General features: G+C 40.9%; 1 protein-coding gene across 4 annotated transcripts in view; it reads left to right on the forward strand.

Annotated features, from left to right (window-relative positions):
• The window catches only part of PPP2R3A (protein phosphatase 2 regulatory subunit B''alpha), a 295,427-nt gene that overhangs the window by 170,255 nt on the left and 98,757 nt on the right, over positions 1-26,415 (forward strand). For 3 of the 4 annotated variants that reach the window (XM_077488675.1, XM_077488678.1, XM_077488676.1), the window contains one exon: positions 12,698-15,276. In XM_077488675.1, coding sequence (XP_077344801.1) covers positions 13,303-15,276 — 1,974 coding nt within the window. In that variant the 5' untranslated portion in view covers positions 12,698-13,302. The remainder of the gene's footprint in view (positions 1-12,697; positions 15,277-26,415) is intronic. The other variant, XM_077488677.1, reaches the window with a different exon arrangement.

Genomic DNA, 26,415 nt, shown 5'->3' on the forward strand with positions numbered 1-26,415 from the left:
TCTTTGTCCTGATTGGCTGAGATGCAGGAGCCATTTGCTCCCGCTGCTGTCAATCACAGCCAGTTTGGCTGTGTCTTATGGACAGAGAGCCGACTCGGGAGTGAGCACGCAAGAGAACCAAGTAAGTGGCTTGCTATGGGAGCACTCGGCAAGGGGGGAGGGACCCAGAGCAGGTAAGCATGACAGGTTTTTTATTTTATTTTTTAATAAAAAAAAATTCCTTTACAATCACTTTGATGTAGAATTTATGTAGAAGATAACCACCTCATCAATATCAGCTGATAGTTAAAAATAAATAAATAAAATAAAAGAACACAAAAAGAAAAAATAAACACATTGTTTGAGATCCAACAGGCATATTTATTATAATTATTATTAATAATGATAAGTATGACTGTTGGATCTCATAAACAATCAGGATATTGATGAGGTGGCTGTCTCCTTAATTCTACATAAAAAATAAGTTTGCCCACTTGTTTTATTTTTATTTATTACAGTTTTTTACATAGTGGCAAAAGTTTTTGCTGCATTCTATGTATTGTATAGATGTGAATGCCAATGCTGTGTAAGTACCTGTAATTAATATATTGTACATTTGCTTCAGTCCCTTGCCCTTGAGGAGCTTACAGTCTATGATCCCTATCTCACATGAAGTAAGGCCAATATAGACAGGAGCCAAATAACCTACCAGCATGTCTTTGGGATGTGGGAGGAGACTGCAAGTACAGGAAGAACATGTGCAGACTTCCTGCTGGCAGTGTCCTGGTTGGAATTTGAACTGAGGATGCCAGTGCTACATGGCATAAGTACCAACTACCAAGCCACTGTGCAGCCTCAAATGAGCTTCCTAAAGCTGCAAAAAAAGTAACCAGTAGCAAAGGAAAGGTCCAGCCCATAAAGTTTTTTTGGGGGGGGGGGGGGTCTCCTTCTATGCTTCATCCATTAGTCCTCATGGTGTAGTGGAGAGGCAGGGCATAGACACAGCCAGTGGCGGCCGGTGCTCAATTTTTTTGGGGAGGCAGCAAACAAACGAACCCCCCCCCCCCCAACGGAAGGTACACACTTGCCCCATTCAGGTCGTGGCCTCCCCGGCTTCTCCGCTCAGCCAATTCGGTCTTAAGACCAGCTTCCTATCCTGATTGGCCAGGAGGAGAAGCTGGACGACAATAGCTAATATTGATTCGCAAATGTCACAAGTGGTTGGGCTTACTGCACCTCCAGCCCAACCTTTTTGAAGCCAATTGGAGCCTAAGGCTCAAAAGGAAAAAAAAAAAAAAACCTTGTAGAAATCTATGCGTCCGGCGCCCAACATGGAGATTAGAGGGGGTGGCGCCCCATATGAATGATTAGGTTATTATGATTAGATATTATGTAAACCTCTGTGCCATGAGAATCTTCAGAGAATAGTTTTGTTGTACATATAGGAACATACGGTAACCATTTGGAATGTCCCATAGCAACTGCTGGAAAACGACTGCCAGCACTTTAGTGTAGCCATGCTAATGATAGGTTATACACGGTTTGAATAGAATGGTGTTATTTGCTGTAGTGGCTGCTTCTTGTTAGACTGAGCGACAGAGCACGGCCGCTACTGTTCCTGAACAAATGACAGGCTATGAAAGCAACTGAAATGAATGTTATTTGTTGGCAGCCATAATAATTACAAATTATAGCACAGTGTTACAGTTGTAGTTTCCAGAAGACTTATGCGATGAGTGGCATTCACTTCAGCAAGGTATAAAGCTCAGAAATCAATTGTAGTAAATTGATTGCAGTCCTAAGTTGTGCATTAAGCCCGCCAGTGTAGCAGAGCAGTTGCAGAACACCTATTGTGTTTTTGTATCCTATGTTAACAAAGGGAACATGTCATGGCAGGGATATGTAGGCTGCCATTGCATACATTCCACTGAAAATGCCTGTTCCCTGGCTTTGATAAATAGATTCTATGACTTATGACTGATCAAGCATGCAGCAATATCAGAACTCCTGCAGACTTGTTTCATTGTAATGACTCAGGAGCCAGAGGTTGAGCGAGAACGCCAATTAAATGGTATTTTTTTTACAAAGAGATCGGGAATTTCAGCACTTGTATTTCTGTAATGAGCATTTTACTTTAAAAAAAGTCTCTCCGTTTTATTGCAAAGTCTTGAGATGCTTGTTACTTTGCACGTAATGTAATACGGTCAGCGTTATGTAATTTCTATTACTGCGTTCTCCCTTCTTAGTCATAGCTTTGAAATGTGAGGTTAAATCCTTAATTCTACACTCGTTACTGACTTATAGTTGCTCTCAATATATTGTACTGTCTTTGCATCTTTTTTGCTGCTTCTATTGAAGCTTTATGCTGTTAATGTTTCAGCATTGTTGGCCAAATTGGTTTTATCCCAAAGTATACCTGTACTCAGATTAAAGGAGGTGAATTAACTATACATATGATATAAGAGCATAATGAAAACTTAACAAAAGCATTCCCTTATCTCTGTCCAGTTCCCCCCGCTCCACCACTACAAATCAAATAGAATCTATAACTTCTGAGAAAATCGAAGGTTTCAAAACCTGTCACCAGGCCATTCATTCCAACAACCTTCCCATAATATTATTGTGTGCATTTAATGTATTTTTAGGATGTTAATTGCCTGTAAAAGCATCCGAAACTGCTGCCTGGTCCTGCCATTTTGGATAGGACATCAGCAGCCCAGCATACAAGAGCCATCACTTAAGTGACACTCTATAGAGGACTTTCTCAAACTTTTTACCCCGGAGGAACCCTTGAAATTTTCATGTGTCTGGGAACTCTTGCTAAAATGTAATTTATTAGGCGTTGGGGCTCAAAATACCCCTTATATTGGTGGCCAGTAGGAAAAATAATCCTTTTTTTTTTTTTTTTTTTAACGGTGGTGATTGGATTATCACCTTTTAAAGACAGTTAAGGTCATTGGAGCCATGCAGCTGGCTCTGCCAGGTGGCAATAACTTTGGCACTGTTCAGGCATCAACAAATGGAAGGTCACTCAGCCTCAGCTCAAGGAACCCCCAGCAACCTCAAAAAAAATCCCAGCTGAGAATGGTTGTTTTATGGTATTCCCTGTCACACCTCCACTAAAAGGTTATGTAGGGAGGCTAGGGGAAGGGTGAAAGAGCGGGGCCAGCACAGACAGTAATTAGACACTCCCAGAGGAAGAGAGGGCTATGATGATCAACGAAGGAGCGTGCTGTACCAGGGAATCCACTCTCCTCAGGTAGTCCTTTTCTAGCAAGTTCAAAGGCACATTGAAAATATGAAAACAAAATAGGAAAATGTTTTAAAAAAAATTAAACCCACGTTCCACCCATTTACCAGTTTTTGGTATTTTTTTTCTTAAAGAAAACCCCTTTAAAAACTAAAGTCCACTTTAACTTTTCCTTCATCAGAACCATATCTGGGAGTGATCCAGCTGCTGCAGGTCTGGAGCCTAGGAGTGCTGGACAACCAATCGAAAGTGTCCACTCCAATACAGCCAGCAATACTTCAGTCCAGGAAGATCAATATGCTGTCAAGATGCTCACCAGCTCCCTCATAGTTCATTGTGAACCACAAGCCATCAGCCTCAAAGGTTGTTGGTACTACTACAAGTTTATTCATTCGCAGAACTCTGTGAATGAATGATGCAGCCGCGTGGAGCCCCACACAGCTGGGGTCATTTTAGATCGTGACAGTGGGTGCATGCATGTAACATGTTCCCGAAGGTGAACTTATCTTTTTAATGCCATTCAGTTGTGGGGCGCAGGTGTAGGATCAAAGGATGTGGGAAAGTGGTGCCCCCCCCACCAGAGCAGCCTTAAACACGTCCACTTTCACTGCAATCACTCCCCTTCATGATTATAGAGGCACCCAGATCCTACCTTTTTAGGTTGCAGAGTTTGTTAGAGATCTTGTACTGGAGATCATGTCAACCAACACATTTCTCCTTTTTTTTGCCCCTTTCCTAACTTCTGTGGGCACCATTATTCCATTCTTCTTCCCTACTTTTTATAGAAGACTCTTTAGAGCTCCAAGCCCCCCAAATAAGTGTCTGTTTTTCATCACTTGGTTGAAAGGCTTACTCTAAAATCTTTCTTTGTCAGTAGTCATGGAAAAATACATAGAGCAGCCTTTTTCAATCTGCGTACCTTGGGGTGCCTTTAGGTTTCCTCAGGGGTGCCTTGACAAAATGGCTAAAAATTGCCCAAAAATTGTATACAAGCCAGTGAGTGGATCAAGCCTGCCTTACAGGGTCACAAAGCCTGCATCCTAACTACCAACGACGTCGTCTTTATCAACCAATGATATCAGGCCCCTGCACAGTATCTTTGTTTGCCCCTCCTCTGCCCCCCCCCCCCTTGATTTGACATTGCAACAAATTTTGGTTGCATAACTGACCCCATTTCTTTCAGGACATGTAACCCTACTGTGCAGTTGATATGCTTATTAGCTATGAGATAAAAGTACAGCTAACTTGATGCCCAACAAAGACCACATACCATCTTGTTCATTAGGACAATGCGCAATAAACAAAGGGCAGTAACCAATTGGCAACTTTATTTCCCAGCTTTCAGACTGAATGCCTATAAGTGGTTGTTCTTATTGCTTTTCTAATAAGAACATCCTGTATATGGCTCCACTAATAAGAACATGTATTTGTTCTTTGAGAAAACCTTTTCAGTATTTTTGTGAAATGGATGGGTAGATTGTGCAGCTGTCCGGCTGGAGTGGTTGCTGAGGCTGTAGCAGTTTGTCGAGCACTTGGTGACCTTCGATATTTCTGTCCCTCCAGGCTTTCTGTCAGCTGCTGTCTTGTTAGTTCATTTGTTTTCTCTTTGATTCCTTTCCTAACGGTAGCCTTGGCTTTTTATCATCTGGTTGAGTTTATGAAAGAGGCATTTTTCATTGTTGTATGATTTGCCCTGACTTTTGATTTCTATGTAAAGTGACATTGACAACCATACATGCAGGTTTCGTCAAATGGGATAACCATTTCCAGACCAGGCTTTTTCTGGCACTTTTTGTTTACATTTAACAATCGGTACTATTTGCTAGAAAATTACTTAGAAGCCCCAAACATTTTTTTTTTTTAAAGCAGAGGCTCGATAGAAGAAATTGGTGTTTTGCAATTTTTTGTCACACGGTAATTGGCAAGGTCAAGGTTTTTAAAATTTGATTTTTTGGGGGGAAAACGCTTTTTTTGCATAAAAAAAAAAAGAAGCACAATACCTAATCCAATTTTTTTGTAAAATATTTAAGGTGATGTTACAATGAGTAAACCGATACTAAACATGACGTGCTTTAAAATTGCGCAAGCCCGAGCAACGGTGACAAACAACGTAATATTTAATATCCATAAGCCACGCTTTAAAAGCCTTTACAGGTTACCACTTTCGATTTTCAGAGGAGGTCTAGTGCTAAAGTTACTGCCCATGATCTGCCATTCACAATGATGGCACACGTATGTGGGTCGATCGCGGTTTGCATGCGTGTGGGACTGACGCACGTTTGATTTTGTACACAGAGACAGGTCACTTAAAAAAAAAATAAAAAAAATTTACACTGTTGCTTTTACTTTTTTTTTTATATACTTTTATTGCCGTCTCAGGAATGTAAACCTCCTTGTGGCAGCAATAGGCGTGTGACAGGTACTCTTTATGTAGCGACTCCAAATCTCTCCTCTCCAAGGTCGGTGTTTTTAAATGCTTTTGATTTTTTATTTGTTTTTTAAATGGCTACGTTGACATCTGGGTAAACCAGAAGTGAAGTCATGTCATCACTTCTGGGTTACTATAGCGGAATGCAGATCAAAGCCGATCCCCGCTTTGTTCGGCTGTCCGACCATCCAGCAGGACGTAGTTGTCCTCTCCCGCTGCTTGTAAAAGCAGTCCAGCGGCTATTTAGCCACTAAGATTGCTCTGACGAGAGCCGACCGTGGGCTCTAAAAAAAACAAAACGCGGAAGCTGACATGTTCCCTTGGCGTGTCTTCCGGATATCATGGCTCCGGCGCTGAGAATGGCCAGAGCCGTGTTGCCGTCACTCCCGCGCATGCGCACGGGTTTTTTTCCCCCGCCAGGATCTGGTGTCTGCTGTACTTTCAGCTGAGAATCCCCAGTGCGCATGCGCTGTTGAAGTCAGCAGCTCATTGCGAGGGGAATATCTCCTAAACCGAACAGTTTTAGGAGATATTCTTTTTACCTACAGGTAAGCCTTATTATAGGCTTACCTGTAGGTAAGTTACAAAAATGAATATACAACCGCTTTAAAGCAGTTGTACCAAAAAAACACCTGCAAGGCAATGGCATAATGTGCTAGTGTGCAATGCATACTAGCACATTATGAAATACTCCCCTTGGAACAAAGCCTCCAGTGCTGTACTGTCACTGCTGAGATGGCGGATGTCTTCTCCCGGTTTTTCCACTGGATTTGCAAGCTCCAGCTATGTGATTGGGTGGAGCCACGACAATGTCACTTCAGCACATGCGCGTGGGAGCCTTCCATTCCGGCATAAAGCTCTGAAGGTCCAACAAGGTATGACGGACCTTCAGAGCGCATGCGCCAGTTATGGAGCTGGCTGCATCCAGGGTGAATATCTCCTAAATGGTGCATGTTGAGGAGATATTCATTTTAGCTACAGGTAAGCCTTATTATAGGCATACCTGTAGGTAAAAATAACCAAGCGGGGTTTACTACAGCTTTAAAATTTTAAATCTAGTCATTCTTATAACTATAGTCAGTGACCTGCCTTCTATTCACTTGTAATGTTAAACGTGTGCCAGCTGTCCAATTGCATCTTCTTTCTGCATAGCAGGGGTCTCCAAGCCTCCTAAATGAAGGGCCAGTTTACTGTTCTTCAGAATAGAGGGGGGCCAGTCTGACTGGTGCCAGTGGGGGTAGAAAATACCCCAGCATCAGTGGGCGTAAACAATGCCTCAGATTTACTCAGTGGGAGTAAAAAAATAAAATTAATCATTGGTGTCAGTGGAAGGAATAGTTCCCTGTCATTGGTGTCAGTGGAGGGATTTGTGGCCTGTTGTTGAGATCAGTGGGATACACAATGTTCCATCGTTTAGATCAATGAGGAAAAATAATGATCCATCATTGGGTGTCAGTGGGAGGAATTATGTCCCATTGTTGGTGTCAGTCAGCAGAAGGAATGGTGCCTCATCATTGATATCGGTAGGAGGAATAGTGGCCCAAGGGCCAGATAAATGCAAGCAAAGAGCCTGCAGTTTGGAGACCACTGCTGTATAGTTATGGGGTATGTTACATGGGCTTGGGTGTGGGTACCCTTACCTTCAGAGTCCTGTGCCATGAACAGCAGCTCCTGCACGCATGTGTGGGAATGATGTCATTGTGGTTCCAGCTACTCACACAGCTGGGGTTTGCATACCCGGTAAAGATGGAATCATCTTCACCGGTGACAGCATGCTGCTGGAGGGCTTAGTTTTAAGGTATGTTTCACATAATGTGCAAGTATACAATGCATACTTGCACATTATGGCATTGCCTTGCAGGATTAAAAAAACAAAAACGGCGGTTTACTACTGCTTTGAGACCACATCCAGTGTTTTGTGCTAATGAACACGGTCAAGGAAGGATGCAAGTGGCGGGAGGAACTGAGCCATTGACAACTAGGGGGCAGTAATGAGCATATTTGTCTTCCGTTCATTGACGGACACAGCTCCAGTAATCTTGACTGTAGGGTTATTACGCCGCCTTCAGGAGAGGACTAGGAGCATATTTTACTACTGGACACAATCATTCTCACTTTCAAAAAATTCTAACATCTCTAAAACCTTTGTAAGCTGACCAATCATTCTCCCTTCTTAATGGGAACAGGAAGGAAAGGCATAACTATACATGAGTCCCTAAGGCCAGTCACTTAAGAAATGGCAGCAAGCCCTGGGACTAAAGAGGATGATGTGCAGATTTTAGGTGGAGACATCTACATAACTTGGTAAATTTCACTGATTGAACAAATCGAATGTGTTAAAGCCCAACTCCTGGCAGATACAAATGTATCCTTTTGTAGTGAGCAGTCTGCACTGCAAGGTTTATTTGCTCGTTTAGTCTAGGAGAGTGGAGAAACCGTTTTACTTACCTGATTCTTTGCTCCTCCGGCAGGTGTTATCTCCCCCCCCCCCCCCCCCATCTTGGTTCAGCAGTGGACTGTCCCTCAAGTGGAGCGTCCCCATGTCCAGTGCAGGGCAAGGGATCATTTTTTTTGCCCAGAGTTGGGCTTTAAATAAAATCTTAATTCCATATCATTTAATATGTATCGTGTCTTTTGACCACTAGGTGGAGGCATTTTTACCGGCCGGACATTGTATTTAGATATAAGGACTTCTTTTAAGTGTGATGTTTTTTTATATGCACATAGTATGTATTCTGTGAGGCATGGATGGTGGATTATATGAGATATGCTATAGAAATTGTGTATCTTTTTATTATCCAGCATTCTAACAACAAGTCCATTTGTTTTCAATGGTATCAGGTTGTTGAAGGGTGTTTGGCTAGGTACGGCCACCCACTTCCTGATGCAGCTTGTTTTGGTTTGTATTCTTTTTCCAGCTTTTGGAACACATCAGACTAACAGTTCCGGCTGTCCATGTCCGGTTAACGGAAGTTCTAACTGTCCATATCCGGTTAATGATGATTCCGGTCATTAGATTTAACGAGGTGTGCTTGTATCAGAAGGCCACGCCTCTGGTGATGTCCTATTAGTCGAAACGCGTTAGTGGTTCCCTAGAGACAAGCACTCTGAGCTGCCACACCTTTTGAAAATGTGTATATTGATGCTCGTTTTTTTACCGACCTTTATGCAAGTACAGCCTTGATAAACATTTTAACCTGTTTAATCGTGCTAATTGTTAATCACTCTGTGGAGTAGTCGGCTCGTCGGATTTTGGAGATGTTCTATTGATTCTTGTTACATTGTCCGTTTGATATACCTTCTGGTTAGGAGACTAGATGTAAACACAGTGGTGTAATGTGCTGTGCGTTCACACTGAAGCTGGTGCGAGGGTCTCATCTTTTTCCTTTCACCATACATTTTGGACTGCATTTATTTATAATTGTAGCACTGGATGTGGACTTATTATGCTTTTTTTTTTTATTTTGTAGTTAACAAAATTTATGCTGGCTGCTAATTCACTTATATTTGGCTGTGGATCTTTTTTGAGCGCCGATATTTCCATTATTATTTTTTACATATACATAAAATCTGACTGTATGACCAGTCTAAATAGTCGGGTGGGGATTTAACCCAGTAGAAACCTAAATTTCAGCTTTGGGTGAATTGATGCTTTAAAGGGCAAGTCCACTTTTATGGGGGGGGGGGGACAAATATAGCGTGTACAATTGCTCCACAAGTCATATTATAATTGAATGTTATTAAAAATTACCTTTCCTTTTCAATCTGCAGCCACTGTAATTTTCTATAAATGCAAAGCAATATGGCTACCTGGAGAAGTTCTGTACACAGAATGTATACTGACTACTCCAGAGAAACATAATTTACTACTTGTATGACTGGCTCACTGATTTTCCCAGAAGTCAAGTCAGATTTCAGGCATCTCCTGCAACAAAAATGTCATTTTTTTGTGTGATATTTCCAACAGAATGCAGGCCCAGCAGCTTTCCTCATTAGTGCTCTGCAGCTGTCACAGCTGCCTGATAATTATGAAACCACTCCCATTAGACCCACTCAGCCAAGAGACACAGACAAACACATGGATTTCTTCAGAATAACAAAATATAGGAATCTGCAGCAAAGGCTGTTAGAATCCATGCAATGTACATCAGAATGTTTGTTTTTGTTTTTTTTCTTAACAGTGGAGTTACACTTTAAAAGAAATAAAAATGTGTGGCGTTGACATTGAAAAGGCCAGCTAAAGAAAATAATTAATGAGATTCAAATTTGACCTTCAAACAACATGGTTTACCAGGCAGTAAAGCTAGGAGGCTCTTTCTCGGTTACACGCTAAGAACATTTCCAAATGTTTATCTTCTAATTTGTTGCTAGTGGTTAGAAAAGCTCTCGGTCGGGATTTTCTTTTTTAAACTTGAAATGATTTCAGAGTAAATAAAAGTAATGGTATTTATCCTGTGAGCGAATGTAAAGTGGCTAGCGTCCTGCAGTTATTTCAGCTGTTTGTCTGCTTAGTGTGTGCGCTGATCTGGACAAGAAGTGATTTAAAGCACCCTTGTAGACGGCAGATATGGGCAGGTTGGTATTTCAAGGGGGGAGAAGTGGTCACACATCCATGCAGAGTATTGAACACGTGCAGGTTGTCATTCATAAATAGCAGTCTGCACAAATTCTGTAGCGTGTTAGGTGATCCTACTCATTGTAAAGCTAGACTTTGGAGAGCAGTTATATGCTCAGGCCAGCTGAAGATTTATCTATTTTATAGGCTAACCCAAGCATGCGTGTTTGTGCCAGTGGAAGCAGGTTGAAGATATGGGCCGCCTGGCCGGACAGCTACCTCTAACATGTGTTGAAAGTTAATGGTGGCAGTTGGCTTACATGATCCAACACAAATATGCTGTGCTTCCTTTAAGATCCATCTGCCAGGGGAGATTAGCATGGGCCCTAGGTGCTAGTAGATGCAACAATTGTCTCTGAAAAGGGGGTTGACTTATAAAAATAGTTTTTTTTGTTTTGTGTTGCTTTAAACCCAGGATTGCTCAACTTTTTGCCCTGTTGGTGTCCCGATGTTACTTAAGTCATTTAATAAAAGATCAAATCGGCTACGTTTTTGGTATATTGCCATTCTCACAGTCTACTTATTGAATAAGCCTGCATGTGTATTTCCATTGTTCTGTTTCATTGAAGTGAAGAAGGGTTGGAACATCTGTCAGGTTTTTATTGCTATCCAAGACTCCATTGCAGAGAATTTTATCTTTACCACACTAAAGCTGGATACACACTATACAACTTTTGTTTGATTTCCTCTAGATTTACCTTCAAGTATGTGGTGTAAGGGCCTGGTTACATACAAATTGAACTGAAGCCCACTGTCGGCTGATGTCACAGAGCCGGTTCAGGCTGGGGCAAGATCACAACAATATGGTCCGGATCCACCTGCAGCCCTGGACCGGCATCTGGCTCAGCCTCTCAGCGAGCCAACCGCTCCTGCCCCTCCACAGCCCAGCAACCAGTGAGTGAGTGTGTGTGTGGGTGGATGGGTGGGTGGGTGGCGGGGGCAGAGCAATAACTGAGTCACCAGCTCTCTGCTCACGGAGCTCTGAGAACCGAGCAATCAGTGGTGTTTGATCACTTAGTTCTCAGTCTTGGAGCCAGCGGGGGACAGATACAGCATCGGACTGATGCTGCATCCACCTAGGTAAGTTTGATTCTTAAAAAAAAAAAAAAAAAAAAATAGCGTACTTCCCTTTTAATTGAACAAGCTGGCGTTGGAAGCTGATTGGCTGCCATGCAGAGCTGCACCAGATCCCCAAATCCCCCCTCAGTGTGCACAGGGCTCAGCTCTCCTACAGAAATACTGACAGTTGAAATGCTTTCCTTTAGTAAAGAAGGCCAAAATCCTTTGTCAGTGTTTTTTTTTTTTTTTCTGTCTGTCATTTTGTTGCAGAGGGCAGCAAAAATTCAACATGAGTTCTAATCTGTCCACATGCTATCCAAAACTAGTAGAATATTTTTGGCCTGAAAAACACTTTAAAGAATAATTCTAGGCATTGGTATGTTACACATAGTTGCATTGGTCCAGCTTTGATGTATGAATATGGATGTATGTATATTGACTATATATCCTATACCTGGCTGATGCTGCTATAAGCTGGAAATCACTGACATAGACGCTGCTACTTCAGTGTTCTCCTTTTGCTCCCAGTCTCCTGCCAAGTGACTATTCCCCTTTATTGTGAATACAGGAGGTCAGCTGCTCGGCAAGGGCACCATTCAGAAAATTGTCACTGGGATTGGTGGATAGCACATCCAGTTGGTGGCACACCGATGGAATAATTTTTGATACACATGGATACTTGTTGAACTCTTTTTGCTAAAGATTTTTTTTTTTTTGAGACAGCACGATCTGTTTTATTTTAACATTTTTTCCCATTATCTCCTTGTATCCAAGGAGTGGTAAAAGTGCAGAAGTCTACACTTGGTTTGAAATTTTCACACACGTTACCATTCAGAAAATGCATTGTGTTTTCTGAATGAATGCAAAGCATTCTCAGAAAGTGGAGGTGTGGGGCAGTGGTGTCACACTCTCCATCCCATCCAATCAGAGAATGCTTTGCATTTGTTCAGAAAATGCAAAGCATTCTCTGAATGACACCAGTGCTGAGAGGCTGACCTACTGTATTCACAATTCATCAGGCCGGCCGCTCAGCACAGGGCCCAGCAGCAAGTGGAGAACACTGGAGTAGGGTTATCTACTTTCAGTGATTTCCAGCTTCAAGGGGCATCAGCCAGGTATGTCATATACATAGCTACATTGATCCACGATGGACCAATGTATTTATGTATAATATGTCGATGCCTGAAATTATTCTTTAAGCCAGGTATGACAGACTGGTGTTTTGTGGCTCTGAGGCCCTGACAAAACTGTGTGCTTCTGTTGCAGCATTATAAATGCATTAAAACCCACATTGCAGTATTATTGTGGTTATTTTTCTGCAGTTTGCTATGTTTAATACTTCTTTTTTTTTTTTTTTTCTTCCCAGGTAGCTATGCTAAACGTCTGACAAGCGTTGAAGTCCCTCCTTTATAACTGCGTTTTAAGAAGAGAAATCGCTGTATAGATTATTTCTATAAAACATTAAATTGCAAAAGTTTTGACAATTTTTTTTCTGCAATGTTTTTGCAAGGAAGTTCCTATATCTTCACCTGGAGCCCCGTGTGGTTACACGTAAAGGCAAATGAAATAAGATGCTGTGTTTTACAGTTTTCAGAAAAGATACAGAGATAAACTAGAACATCTTTCATCCTCCATCTCATCAACCTTGACTGGAAAGTGACACCACCCGCTGGCTTACTCTGTGAATTGTTGCCTTGGCAGTTCTATTTATTCTCTGTAAGCGTGTGTTTTCATTCTGCACTTCTGTTTTTTATTATTTTTTTATTCATACCTGTGGGCCATGACTGGTTTATCAGCTGGTAATTTTTAGAAAAGCAGGTTTTTAAAACTTGATCACTTTTCTTACCCGGATAAGGTTCATAAGCTGTTAAATTTTTTGGGGGGAAATTGATTACCTAAACTACAGGATGGGCACTAAAAACTGTTAAGCCTAACTTTCTATTTACGCCTATTTATTTATTTATTTTCCTCATGGCGGCACCTTACAAGGTGGTTGTGAGTAAAATCACATATTACAACAATGTTGTATTAGACAATCGACTGCAGAATGTAGTTCATTATTGCCCTGGTGCTTGCCAGGCTCATAGATTTGGAGTCCAGTGTCTGGTGGCCCATCACACTATGTGTTCAGAACTTCTAAAAGCTCCAGAGACCACTTCCAGCCATGCTGGGGATGTTACAAATAAAAGCACAGTTGCAGAAAGTGTGATATGTGGTGAGGACTATACTCACTTAAACCCGCGGGTTAAAAAAGCATCGACCATTCAGAGTACCAGCAGCCTGAAGGACATAACTGGTGAAGCCATAAATCTTGCCAGTGGAAAAGCCAAGGAATTTTCTTTTGAAAAGTTAAAAAATGCTCCAAGCCAGCATGTCAACTTCAGGAAAGGACGTAAAGTCCGTCCTGAGTCCTTTGGTAGAAGGTCGGCTGACTATGACTTCATATTTGGTCAGTTTGGCAACAATGAGAACTGCCCTCCCCTTGGTTTGTTACAGGTATCAGAGGAAAAAACATTATTGCCACATGGTACATCTTTGGAACAGAGCATTAACAGCATGGCCACATTATATCTACAAGGACTATCTGAGGAAAATCTCATAAACCAGATCCTGAAAAAGCACAAACTTGATGGTTCTGGATCTGGAGAAGACATAAAAATGTGCTTGGACATTCTACTCAAATGTTCTGAAGATCTAAAGAAATGTACCAATATAATCAAGCAGTGCATCAAAAACAGATCTGTGGGAGGGAACAGCAGTAATATGGGCGAGGGAAAAGGTGCTGATCATTTTCCAAATCCTGAAATTATTTATATGAATGTAATGGCAAGACTATCCTCCTATCTGAAAAAGCTTCCCTTTGAAATGGAACAAGGACGAACCGAACCTAGTGATCTAGCTGAACTTGTAAAAAGCCTAAATAGTTTACAGCAGCATCCATTTTCACCTATTTATGGTCATGAACAGCCTCCTAAATATGAAGATGTCGTTCAGTCACCTCCTTCACTAAAAGCTATTTCTTCATCTTCTAGTGAAAAACAAGATCCAGTGGCACAAAGCACTAATGCTAATGATGGCTCAGTAAAAACGATTTCAGAAGTTGCCCCTCCGCTGCCTGCAAAAACTTGGCAAAGAGGCAACAGACAAATCCAGCCTAGTTCTTTAAAAAATTATCATTCATTTTCTCAGCAAACTATGCCCCCAGCACAGCCACATTCTGGAGAAAAGCTGCCTAGGAGTTCAGCTGAAAAACTTTTTATTGAAGAGGATTCGGATTCTCAATCTGCTATTGGTTACCAAAAAAGGTCACCAAGTGCTCCAAATTTAACAGCATTGTCGGAGAGCAGACGCTGGTCAAGTGACAGTCCGCTTTCTCAGAAAACAGCTGATGCGCAGAATCCCAAGGAGATGACTTTGAAATTGTCCAGCAGTTCATCTCATTCTCCTAGTCATGGGAGTGCTAGAACAATCATACCCCAGTATAAAAGCAACACAGGTATGCCACCTAAAGTAGGTAGGAGCAGTGATCATGAGGAAATTGACAAGCTACTTTTGGACTTGGAGCGTTTTTCTCAGAAAATTGAGAACACTTTAAAAAACCCACCACTTTCCTCAACTGCTTCCTCTAGAGCGCAATTATCAGCCTCTACTGAGGAGCACAGTTTACAATTTGATTCATCAGCACAAGCCAAGGGAGGCACTACAGATAAATCGGAGGATGATGACAACCTTTTGTCACGTATTTTGGGCAGCATTGAGGACTTTGCCCAGGAGCTGGTAGACTGGCGGTCAGGTAGAGGAACCCTGTCAAAGCAAAAGGAAGTAATGCAAATTCTTCAAGAAACTATTGTACCTCAGAGCCCATTGCCCTCCCCAAGTAACCAAAACCAAGTCAAAGACTCTGGGCCCACTTTGTCAATTCAGCAGACCCCAGAGGTAGTGAAGGTAAGAGTTAACGTATGTCACATGCCTGTCAACTGTGGTGAATTATTGTGTATACTGTTGTGCCATAATGCAATGTTAATGTTACTTAACTGGAAAGCTTTAAAGGATAAGTTCATCTTTGGGAACATGTTTTTAGGATGGAACATGTTCCCAATCCTGCAGTTGCTGCCAGCTCCGCTGTCTCTAGTGACAGCAAGCACTCGCTGTCACTATTTAAAAAAAAAAAGTGGCTGTGTGGGCTGTGTCATTTATTTAGAGCTCAGTGAATGGGAAACTAAAAGTACCAACATTCTTTGATGCTATCGGCTTGTAGTTCTCAATGAACTTTCAGCACTGTTGAGTGCTCTCTGTAGTTGTAGTTCATAGTCTTTCTGTCAGTGTGCATCTATCTGCCTGCCCGTACAAGGTATGAGCAGACAGATACACCGACAAGTCTGCAGGAGCCCTGCTGATCGTGGGGGCAACTTGGAGAGGTTGCTTGGTCATTTATTTGAGTATCTATTGTAAAGCTTTATTCTGATGCCATCTCTGATGTCCTAAATAGCTGAAACACTTACCCATACATAATTTAAAAGTCAATGAATAAGTACGACTATTCATTTTTTTATTTTTATTTTTTTTTTTATAATTACATCTCGTACACACAGCCCTGAATGTTCCCTGAGTAATAATGAGACATCGTTTGTGTGTAATTTGGCCCACGAGGTGTCAAGCCAGTACTAAAGTAATTATATTATACTGTCATTAATTACATGTCTAATACACATCCGGATGAGGTTTGAGTAAATGTAATCCTTGAATTACCTGCTGAAAGAAAACGACAGATGAGAAACGGATACATCTTTTGCAAAAAAGGCAAATGAATAGCTTGTTTTTTTTTTTTTGTTTCTCCAAAATATGAGTATAAAGGCATGGAAAGCCCTTTCTAAGGCAATTAATTCATGCATATGTGCAAATGTTTGGGAAAAAAACTGTGTGTGTATATGTGTGTGTGTATATGTGTGTGTGTATATGTGTGTGTGTATATGTGTGTGTGTATATGTGTGTGTGTATATGTGTGTGTGTGTATATGTGTGTGTGTGTATATGTGTGTGTGTGTGTGTGTGTGTGTGTGTGTGTATAATATATATATATATATATATATATTATAATCTCTGCAATAAGCATACATTATATGATTCAGGCTTTACTATGTTGCTTGTTCAGCTGCACCAGATTATGAATAAGTGACTTCTGGTCTCCCAGGTAACTCTAATGCATGTTACAATTACAGACTGCGGGTTTTTCTTTATTTCTATCAGTACACAGAGATAAGCGAGATGATGGCTTTCAGTAGAGGTGCACATCATTAATTTTCTGGTTTACATTTAACTCTCCTTTACATTAGGACTGTGGAGTCATTTTGGATGGCCTACAATATCTTTTGTGGGCCATTGCAGATATCCATCCTTATGCCTAGTACACACGATCAGAAAATTGGAAGAAAAATACCGCTTTCTAAGCAATCGTATGATCTGATCAGTGGTACACACAGCTGCATGATTCTGGCTAAAATGAGGATTGTGATTTTATTTTATTTTTTTCTTAGACTAAAGATCATGATTCTCGCGGTGTAACATCTTTCACATTTCTGCAAAAAAATTGGGCTAACTTTACTGTTCAGTTTATTTTTTTTTTTTTTTTTTTTTATTGAAGTGAATTTTATTTCCCCAAAAATTGTTTGAAAGACCGCTGTGCAAATACAGTGTGACATACAATATTGCAACAACCACCGTCTTATTTTCTAGGGTCTCTGCTAAAAAAAAAAAAAACACAAGATCAGAGCACTTTTTGCAAAATTCGGCACCTCATCGCTTTAACTGACAATTGCGCGGTCGTGCAACGTGGCTCCCAAACAAACTTTATGTCCTTTTTTTCCCACCACAAATAGAGCTTTCTTTTGGTGGTATTTGATCACCCCTGCGGTTTTTACTTTTTGCGCTATACACAAAAAACCACAACAATTTAGAAAAAAAATTCATTATTTTTTACATTTTGCTATAATAAATATCCCCCAAAAAAAATATATACAATTTTTTATTTTTTTTCCCTCAGTTTAGGCCGATACGTATTCTACATATTCTTGGTAAAAAAAAAATCACAATAAGCATTTGATTGGTTTGCACAAAAGTTATAGCTTAAAAAATAGGGGATAGTTTTATGGCATTTTTATTCATTTTTATACTAGTAATGGCCGATTTTTATCGTGACTGCATTTTTGGGACCATTGTCATTTATACAGCAATCGGTGCTATACAAATGCACTGATGCCTGTATAAAAGACGCTGGCAGTGAAGGGGTTAACCACTAGGGAGCGGGGAGGGGTTATGTGTGACGTGTGTGTTTTTTTTATTTTATTTATTTTTTACTACTACAGTGTAGGGGTTAAGTATGTCCTGGGGAGTGATTCTAACTGGGGGGTGTGGCTACGTGTGACATGTCACTGATCTCTGCTCCCGATCACAGGGAGCAGAGATCAGTGACACTGTCACTAGGCAGAACTGGGTGATGCTTGTTTACATTAGCATCTCCCCGTTCTTCCTCTCCGTGAGGCGATCGCGGGTATCCCCGCAGCAATCGAGTCCACGGGACACGCAACCCAACTCACAGTGGTCCCGACCAGCGGCACACACGCAATGGCACGGCGCCAAATTTAAAGGTACGTACAGGTATGCCCATTTGCTCAGCCGTGCCATTCTGCCGACAGACATTGGCGTGCGCGGGTCGGGAACCAGTTAACTTGTAAGCAACAAGTGACACTTGTTACATGACTAAATTGGGGAAATGCTGCATAGAGACCGTGAGGGGGGTTGAATCGAGATCACAATTTTTTTAAATGATTAATTGTGCAGCTCTAGTACACAGCTTTTCAAGAGCCGATCACGATAGTTCAAAATTTAATGAAAGGACAAACACTAAAATTTTTCTTGTACGATACCAGATTGTACAATTTTAGCTTAATCAGTACAATCTTTGACCGTAAAAATTTGAAGACCAGGACCACGCATGCTCAGAAACAGAATACATTACACTACAATACATTACATCACTTCTGAAGTTGTACATACGTTTTTGTAATTTCAGTAACCTTGATGTCATTTTTCTAGACTACCAAAAAGAGACCATCAACTTCCGATAATCTCATTGTGTTTACGAGGTTTAAGTCTTCTACACATTAGTACAAGTGTTTCTAGTTGCGTTTAGGCTACTGCTCATTTAGGCATTTGCTATAAATTTTTTCCATAACAACACAAATGTCTAATGACACTGTTCTCATAGAAATTAGTTGACTGCGAAGTCATTGAGTGCCTGTTCATGATCAAGGATGGTTTTGTGGTTCATTAATGAAATGACCAGATGTGGGCTTTTATCCAAGAAGTTACAAGTTTTTAAAACTGTATTGGCTTTATTTTGTTACCATGTAAATAGCAGCAATATGCCATAGGAAATCCTGATTACACACTGTGTACACAGAATAGGAATATAAAGTTTCCCTGTTGCAGAAAGTGATTTTTGGGCAATTATGACAAATTTAAAAAAGCATAATATAATATGTCTTGCTTTATAACAGAACTGGAGCATTGGCAGAGCTTCTAATTTGAAGATCTTAGTGCCATATAATGAAAGCACAGGGTATGTGCTGGTCTTGACCTTACTGATTATATAGAATTTGCGGTACATATTACAGTTTGTTTATTTTGTGGTTTGCACAGTTACTCTAAGTGCAGGCCATTTGCCTCTGGAAAAAAGTGTTCCTCGGTTTTCCTAAACTATCCTATTGAAATACTTTTTAGATCTCTGGGAACTTTTGCTAAAATCAATTAATTGGTAATCAGTGGGGAAAATGCCACTTACGTTGTTTGTGCAAAGAATGCCCCCTGTATAGTGTTGGTCAGAATGCCACCATTACTAAAGGCTAAAAATTCATTGGTGGCCAGGATTTAGCCCATCAAATGGGAGGTCACTTAACCCTAGTTTTAAAGAGGTGTTTTTGGCTCCTCCATGGAAAATTAAGTCAGCAGCTACACATACTGCAGCTGCTGACTTTTAATATATGGACAGGGACCCTGCGATGTCAGCTCCCCAGCTGATCTTATGGATTGGCTGTCGGGTGCAGCCGCCACCATTCCTGATAAGGGAACCTGGCAGTGAAGCCTTTTGGCTTCACAGCCAGTTCCCTACTGCGCATGCGTGAAACGCACTGCGCTTTTTTAATTAGTGCGGCGGAGGAGGGGGCACGTCCCCTGGAAGTTGGGATTGGAGCCTTTCAAAAACAGCCCCCCCCCCCCCCCCCGAGGGGGGGGGGAGACAGATAAACGGAAGATTCACTTTCGAGTGGAACTCTGCTTTAAGGAACTCCTAGCAACCTCAGAAAGAACCCTAAGGTTCCATGGAGCCCTGGTTGAGAATGGCTGTCCTAATGACTAAATTTTTTTTAGTACTTAACCCCTAGGAGCCATTATCCTTAATTTCTTAAAGCTAAACTCCAGGCAAAATATATACATGGATGAAGTTATACAAAAACTGTTTTACACAGCCCTGTCTGGCAGGACAGGAGGCCTGCGAATGCACCAGTAAAAGTGAAGCGGGAGTCTGATGAGTTCATCTTTGACTCTGCTCTGTCCAGTACGCATGTCCATTTTTAGCACACGAGTACTGATTGGCTCCTGGAGCTGTTTTTCAGTCTCCCATTCTCAGCTGTACAGGAAATTGCAAGAGGCTTATAGCAAGTCACCTTGAGGTACATAATGATTTCATTTACAGCAATATATTTAAAGCTGACTTCCGGGTATGGGTATTTTTGCATAATTACAGCGTTATAGCTTGAAGCAATGTAACTAAGCATGTTCCATAGTGGGCCGATACCCATGGAAACCTAGAAATCACTGTAGTAGGCACCACTACTAGAGTTATTGGCGCTCAGCATGGGACCGAGAAGTGATTGCTGTAGTTAGCGTTGCCCTCTACTGTGACTTCCGGCTTTTACTTGGATCAGCCATGCCTATGCAAGCTGGAACAAAATAATCCAAAAATTATCCATACAACTAGAATTCAGCTTTAAAGATGGATTAATATGATGTAACTGAAGCTAACCAAATCCTAATGTTATCTAAAACCCCTTTTGTAGCCCTATGTGGCTGTCCGTGTCGGGAGAGAAGAGCCCCACACTGAACAGTAACCTCGCCAATATCCCATCTCTGAAAGCTCATGATATAAGACATTCATCTAGGAATTGTGGACCATGAAATATCTTTCCAGACAATTGCTAGCAAAATATTCACATCTCCATAAATATGTCCGAGCCAAATTCCCAATCCAAAAAAGGGGGTGTGGTTTAACGGAAGATGTGTTTTTTTTTTTTTTTTTTTCTTCATTCTATCTATGAGGGGTTCTTTAATTACTTTAGTCCATATCAAGCGTTCAGTTAGAATTGTAGACGTGTAGCTGGAGCTAAAAGATCATATTTGTCTACTCTATAAATTTGTTACATTTCTGGAGGATATTCAGAGAAATGCTCAGCAGTCATCCATCTCTATCAGTGAAAGCAGTTTTGTACGCCATTTGATTGATTGCAGGCTATCTGGCAGGAAAAAGGTTTAATTATGGGCTGGCATTTTGTTCTGCTATCCTTCCTTTAGGGAATAAGTTACGATGGTAAAGGAAAACTCCTAAATTATACATTTCAGTACAAATTTGGGCAAAACATGCATGTGCTGTGCATGGTTTAATGAGTCATTTGGACTTTATATGCTTATTTCAAACTTTATTGGCAAGCTGCGGCTGGAAGAAGGCAGCAGTGGTTAATGACCCTAAATTTTGGTTTAAAAGGGGAGGGGGAAAAGCTATTCAAGTATGTATTCTTAACGCAGAAAGTCCCTTTTTGCTCTCGGACACCTCCAATTTATTTATTTATTTTGCTAATGTGATTCAATTTACTGTTAGAGGGTACCTATGTTTGTTCTCCATGATCCCACTGTATGTACAGTAAGAACATAGCCAACCTGTCTTGCTAACTTGTGAGATGGACAAGGGAATATTGACTATGAAATTTGTAATCCAAATGAACAAATAAACACAATAGAATGTCCATGAATTCCATTAAACCCATTGCCTGGTGCACTTTGTGGCAGCACAGTGGGCAAGTAAGAAGCAACTTGGGTTGGGAAGTGGGCAAGGAGAGAACACATGCGCCAATCTGAGTGCAGCATTGCCAAACCACACCCCCCAACAGTAAAAAAAAAAAAAAAACACACGTCACACATAACCCCTCCCCGTCCCCTAGTGGCTAACTCCTTCACTGCCAGTGTCATTTACACAGGAATAAGTGCATTTAAATAGCACTGATTGCTGTATAAATGACAATGGTCATTTAAAAATGTGTCAAATCACTGTTCGCCGCCATTACTAGTAAAAAAAAAATATATATGTTAATAAAAATGCTATAAAACTATCCCCTATTTTGTAAACGCTATAACTTTTGCGCAAACCAATCAACAATCACTCATTTAAATTTTTTCTTTTTATACCAAAAATATGTAGAAGAATATGTATCGGCCTAAACTGAGGAAAACATTTTTTTTGTATATATTTTTGGGGGATATTTATTATAGCAAAAAGTAAAAAATATAGAATTATAGAATTTTTTCAAAATTGTCGCTCTATTTTTGTTTATAGTGCAAAAAATAAAAACCGCAGAGGTGATCAAATACCACCAAAAAGCTCTATTTGTGGGGAAAAAAGGGAGTCAATTTTGTTTGGGCGCCACGTTGCACAACCGTGCAATTGTCAGTTAAAGCGACGCAGTCCAACTTGCAAAAGGGGGCCTGGTCCTTTGGCTGCAAATTGGCCCGGGGCTTAAGTGGTTAAAGTAACGCAGTGCTGTATCTCAAAAAATGGCCCGGTCATGAAGGGGAGTAAATCTTCTGGAGGTCAGATGGTTAAGGAATACAGCTTTTTCATCAGTTTATGCAATGTAATAGAATCTGGATAGCTTAGTTCTGCCTCCCCAAGGTGCATCGAATTACAGAAATTGAAAATAAAAACTGATTTACAGCCTTATACCATCTGTAATTAAAATTTTTGTAATGATTACCTAACCACATTAAATGGTAGTCCTCTCTTATATGAGCACCACAAACTGTTAATGCTTTTTAACTCATTTTTAATCAAAGCAAACTCGCCCATCCATCCATGTATCCATGCTTTATTTTTTGGAGAAATCACTTTGAACCCCCCAGCATTTCTAGGCATTGGTATTTTGAGTAAGGGTGGATCATTTGTGTAGCATTTACTCCTTGGAATCCATCTGCCCTTAGTTCAGGTATGTAGGCAGAAAGGTGTACTAAGCCTCCTTTAGATGGAAGAAAAACATGCCAATGAAGACTCCTGGGATATGACATTTTGGTCTAGGCCAGAAACCAGGAAACAACTGAAAAAAATAAGTTTAAAATAAGTAAATATAGTATACTTTCCTATTCAGCATAGGGATTAAAAATGGCTAATGTTAATTCAGAGAGTAAAGTTCCGCTTTTAACCTTTTTGATTATCTACTTTAAAGGGATCTTAAACTTTAAAGACTAACGTAGGTACCCTTCAAGATGGGTATTGTGGAAACCTCCTAAATGCTTTGCCATTTTCCTGAGTATTAGAACTTGTTGCTTAGGGCTCATAGGATGCAAGTCAGACAGATAGGAGGTTTTGTGTGACAGCGTGGCTCTGGGCACATGCAGACTGCGGTGCCGAATGAGGGTTCTCAATGTGTTTGCTCAGCAGGGGATGTGGAATTCTCTCCATACTAAACAAACACTCAAGCTTTTTAACCTCTTGAGTTTTCTGGATGAACAAATGGAAACATACTGCAGCTCACGGTGAACACTTCAAGATTTAATATGTCATTTGCAAAGTGATTCATGGTAAGTATAGAAATGGCAAACTACAGTTCCAGGCAAAGGTCACCAGGCACTTCAGCAATATTTGAACCTTGAGATTAAACGTGTGTTGTCATTTTACCTATAGATTTACTATTTTCATTTTGAAACTTTTAATGTTTGTACGATAATGATGCCAATTCCTGTAGCACTCAGATTTTCACATGGTCGATCCCCCTAGGCCCTCCTTTTCGTCTTCCTTCTGCCAGAGGTGGGAGGTCTTCATCTTGGTGTGATCAACTTGTGTTGCTCGCCCGCCCCCTTCTGCCATTTCCACCATTCAAAGTTCTCTTGTTACTGTTCTCTCACAATGCAACATGCACTCCTTTATGGTAGTATGGGTTCTGTGAGTTGCAGAGAAACCAAAAGGGGGTGGACATTGCTACCTTTTATGTAGCAGCGGCTGTTGACCATTGCTCTGGGCAGCATCCACAGCTTCAGGAGGCAAAGCAGGGAGGATTTTTAGGAGAAACAATAGCCTACACGTAATGGGATACACACTATTACACCCCCCCCCTCCCCCCAAAAAATAAAACAAACTAAACTTCAGCTTTAACTCTGGCACTATGATACATAAGACTCCGTTTTGTTTTAGATTTTGCCGTTTCTTTGTAAATCCATATATGGCCACAGTTAAAAACTTGTGTCAAAGACTTTTTTTTAGCAATTTATTTTTCAAGCCATTATTAGTAAGTCTGGAAATATGCTTTACCACTGGCAAACTGCTTTTGCTTGACATATTGCAGACTTATTTTAATAGTTCAGGTTTTGCTGACTCTTAAATGTCTTGTCAAAACCAGCACATGACACATTATTAAAAATCTCAGCAAGCGTTTGGCCTTTACTTTATATGTGTTCTTTCTTGTGTACTGGTTGACTGGTTGCTTTTGGTTGTTGGATTCATTTCTTCATCAGAAATATAGCAGTTCTGTGCATAAATATGTTTTTTAAGAGGAAAAGTAGACATCTTCTAAAGCTGGCAATAGACTGTTCAAATTTAGGCTGGTTCAGCAGGGACCGGCGGAGGTTCAAACCATGTCTGATTGCACCAAGGCTGATCCATCAACTTGGGTACAACCAGCATGGTGGATTTTTCACATGATTAATGCCAGTAGCTGGTGGCTGTAGTGTCTAGCAATAATCACTGTCTCCTCCCTGCCCCCCCCCCCCCCACCACCACCACACACACACACACACACACACACACACACACACACACACACACACACACACACACACACACTCCACCAGGAGAACACACTAGCTTTGCAGGAGGGATTCCCCCATCAACACTGACTGTGTTGAAAGGGGAATCACGCCATTTCCTTTCCTGCAACCTGTGGTTGTAGGAAAGAAAATGGCACCATCTATGGCTGGCTTTAGTTTTTTACAGCCCAGTTAAAAGGTGGCCCTGCTTTCTCACGACTGGACACAGGCTTTGTAGGTGACTGTGTGTTTCTGCACATGCATAGAAAGCCATATATTAACTACTGTTTGGGGTTATAAGGCCCTCAACCTACTGGGAAAGAGTAGGGGCATGAGGGATTCATCATACAGCATGAAAACATGATGTTTCTGTACACATAAGATTGTAGGCCCAATACTCGACCCACCAATAGATGTTTGAAAACTAATTTTATAAGGTTAGAGCTTTCTAGTTGAGGCTTACTTTCAAAGAAAAGAGAGAATTCTCCCAGGTTTACTCTACACTTCTCTATATGTTATATAACCTAGTAGATGAGCCATCATGATAGTTATGGTGGTTTCTCAAAACATCCAGACAGGAAGAGGTTATATGTGTTTACATACCATATCTCGTAGACTTCCAGTCGCCTGCTGGAAACGGATCCGCACAGCTCTGCAAGGGGTGACTCCAGGGAACCTGACACCAAATTCTGGATCTCGACCAGCTATGTAGACACAGGGAGGGGGCTCATGCCAGGCTGTCAGTGCCCAGCTACCTATCAAGGCCTCTCTACAGTACTTGATACCAAAAATTGATTAAAACCTACAATTTGCATTTTCTCTACTATAAAAAAGAAACTCCTAAGAGAAGTTTAGGAAATCATGCTGGAGATCATTGGCTTGTCAGGGTGACCGGCGAGGATGGGTGTTCATCATGTTAACGACCTCATGCTAGAGATAGTGCCACATGTTTATTGTGGAATGTCTATTAAATATGTAATTATAGGATTTTGTTTTGTTTTTCCATTTCTACTTTTTTTGTAAGATCTGCTTTCTATAACGTGTCATTCTGATCTCATCAAAGCTCCCTTAAATGTGCTGTGTAGACATTATTTTAAAATGCTTTCAAGATATTGCTTAGGGTTAACATTCTTGCCAGGGCTGCATATTTACTATTTGAAGCTGATTTTTACATGGTCAACATAGCTCCGAGTGCACACATGCAAAGAAAAAAAACAAATCCCTAGCACATGCCCAACCAAGCCAGTACCGTGGCTTCCCAGTGCTGGGGTCCTGGGTTTCACAAGGGAAGACTGCATGGATTTTTTTTTTATTTTTTTTACATTTTACATTGTTTGTCTTTCATCTGTTTCGTAAATCTTCCTCACACCGTTGAGTTAGTCTTTATCCCTTCAGTTGGAAATTTCAGTATGTCCCTTGCAATGCGGGCGTTGCTGCTTCTGCAGCTTCAGCCAAACCCTGTCTTGAATTCTTCTGGAGTACTCATAGGACTTGTGCTTAGAGGCACTCCCAGAACACTCAGGTCCCTCTCGGCTCCGATTGAAGCAAGTCAAGTGACGTCGCATTGTACATTGCACCAAGTGGGCACACTGTGAAACAATGCGCTGATATTTGACTTGGTACTCTGATTATTTTCTCAGTTCAATTTACTATTTCTTGAGACTCTGGGAACTTGATCCAAAAAATAGGTTTAATACAATTCCTTTGTCTGTAGATTTCTCCTTTTCTAGGCATTAAACATATGAGAGACTTGAAGTCACAGGTGCAGCTCAAAGTATCTAACACTGATCGATGAGAAGGAAGTTTGTTATAATTTATTGGATATGACAGCATTAACGATCTGCATCTTTTTTGTACAATACTTTTATTTCATATTTTCCAGTCCTCGGGGAGAGTTCTGTGATTAGATCTAACCTATCCTCGTCTTGCAGAATAATTGACTTGCTCATACTCATTCCAAATAGCT

This window comes from Lithobates pipiens, unplaced genomic scaffold (genome assembly GCF_037356315.1).
Source record: "Lithobates pipiens isolate NorthernLeopardFrog02 unplaced genomic scaffold, aLitPip1_a1.2 Scaffold_18, whole genome shotgun sequence".
Taxonomy (NCBI): Eukaryota; Metazoa; Chordata; class Amphibia; order Anura; family Ranidae; genus Lithobates; species Lithobates pipiens.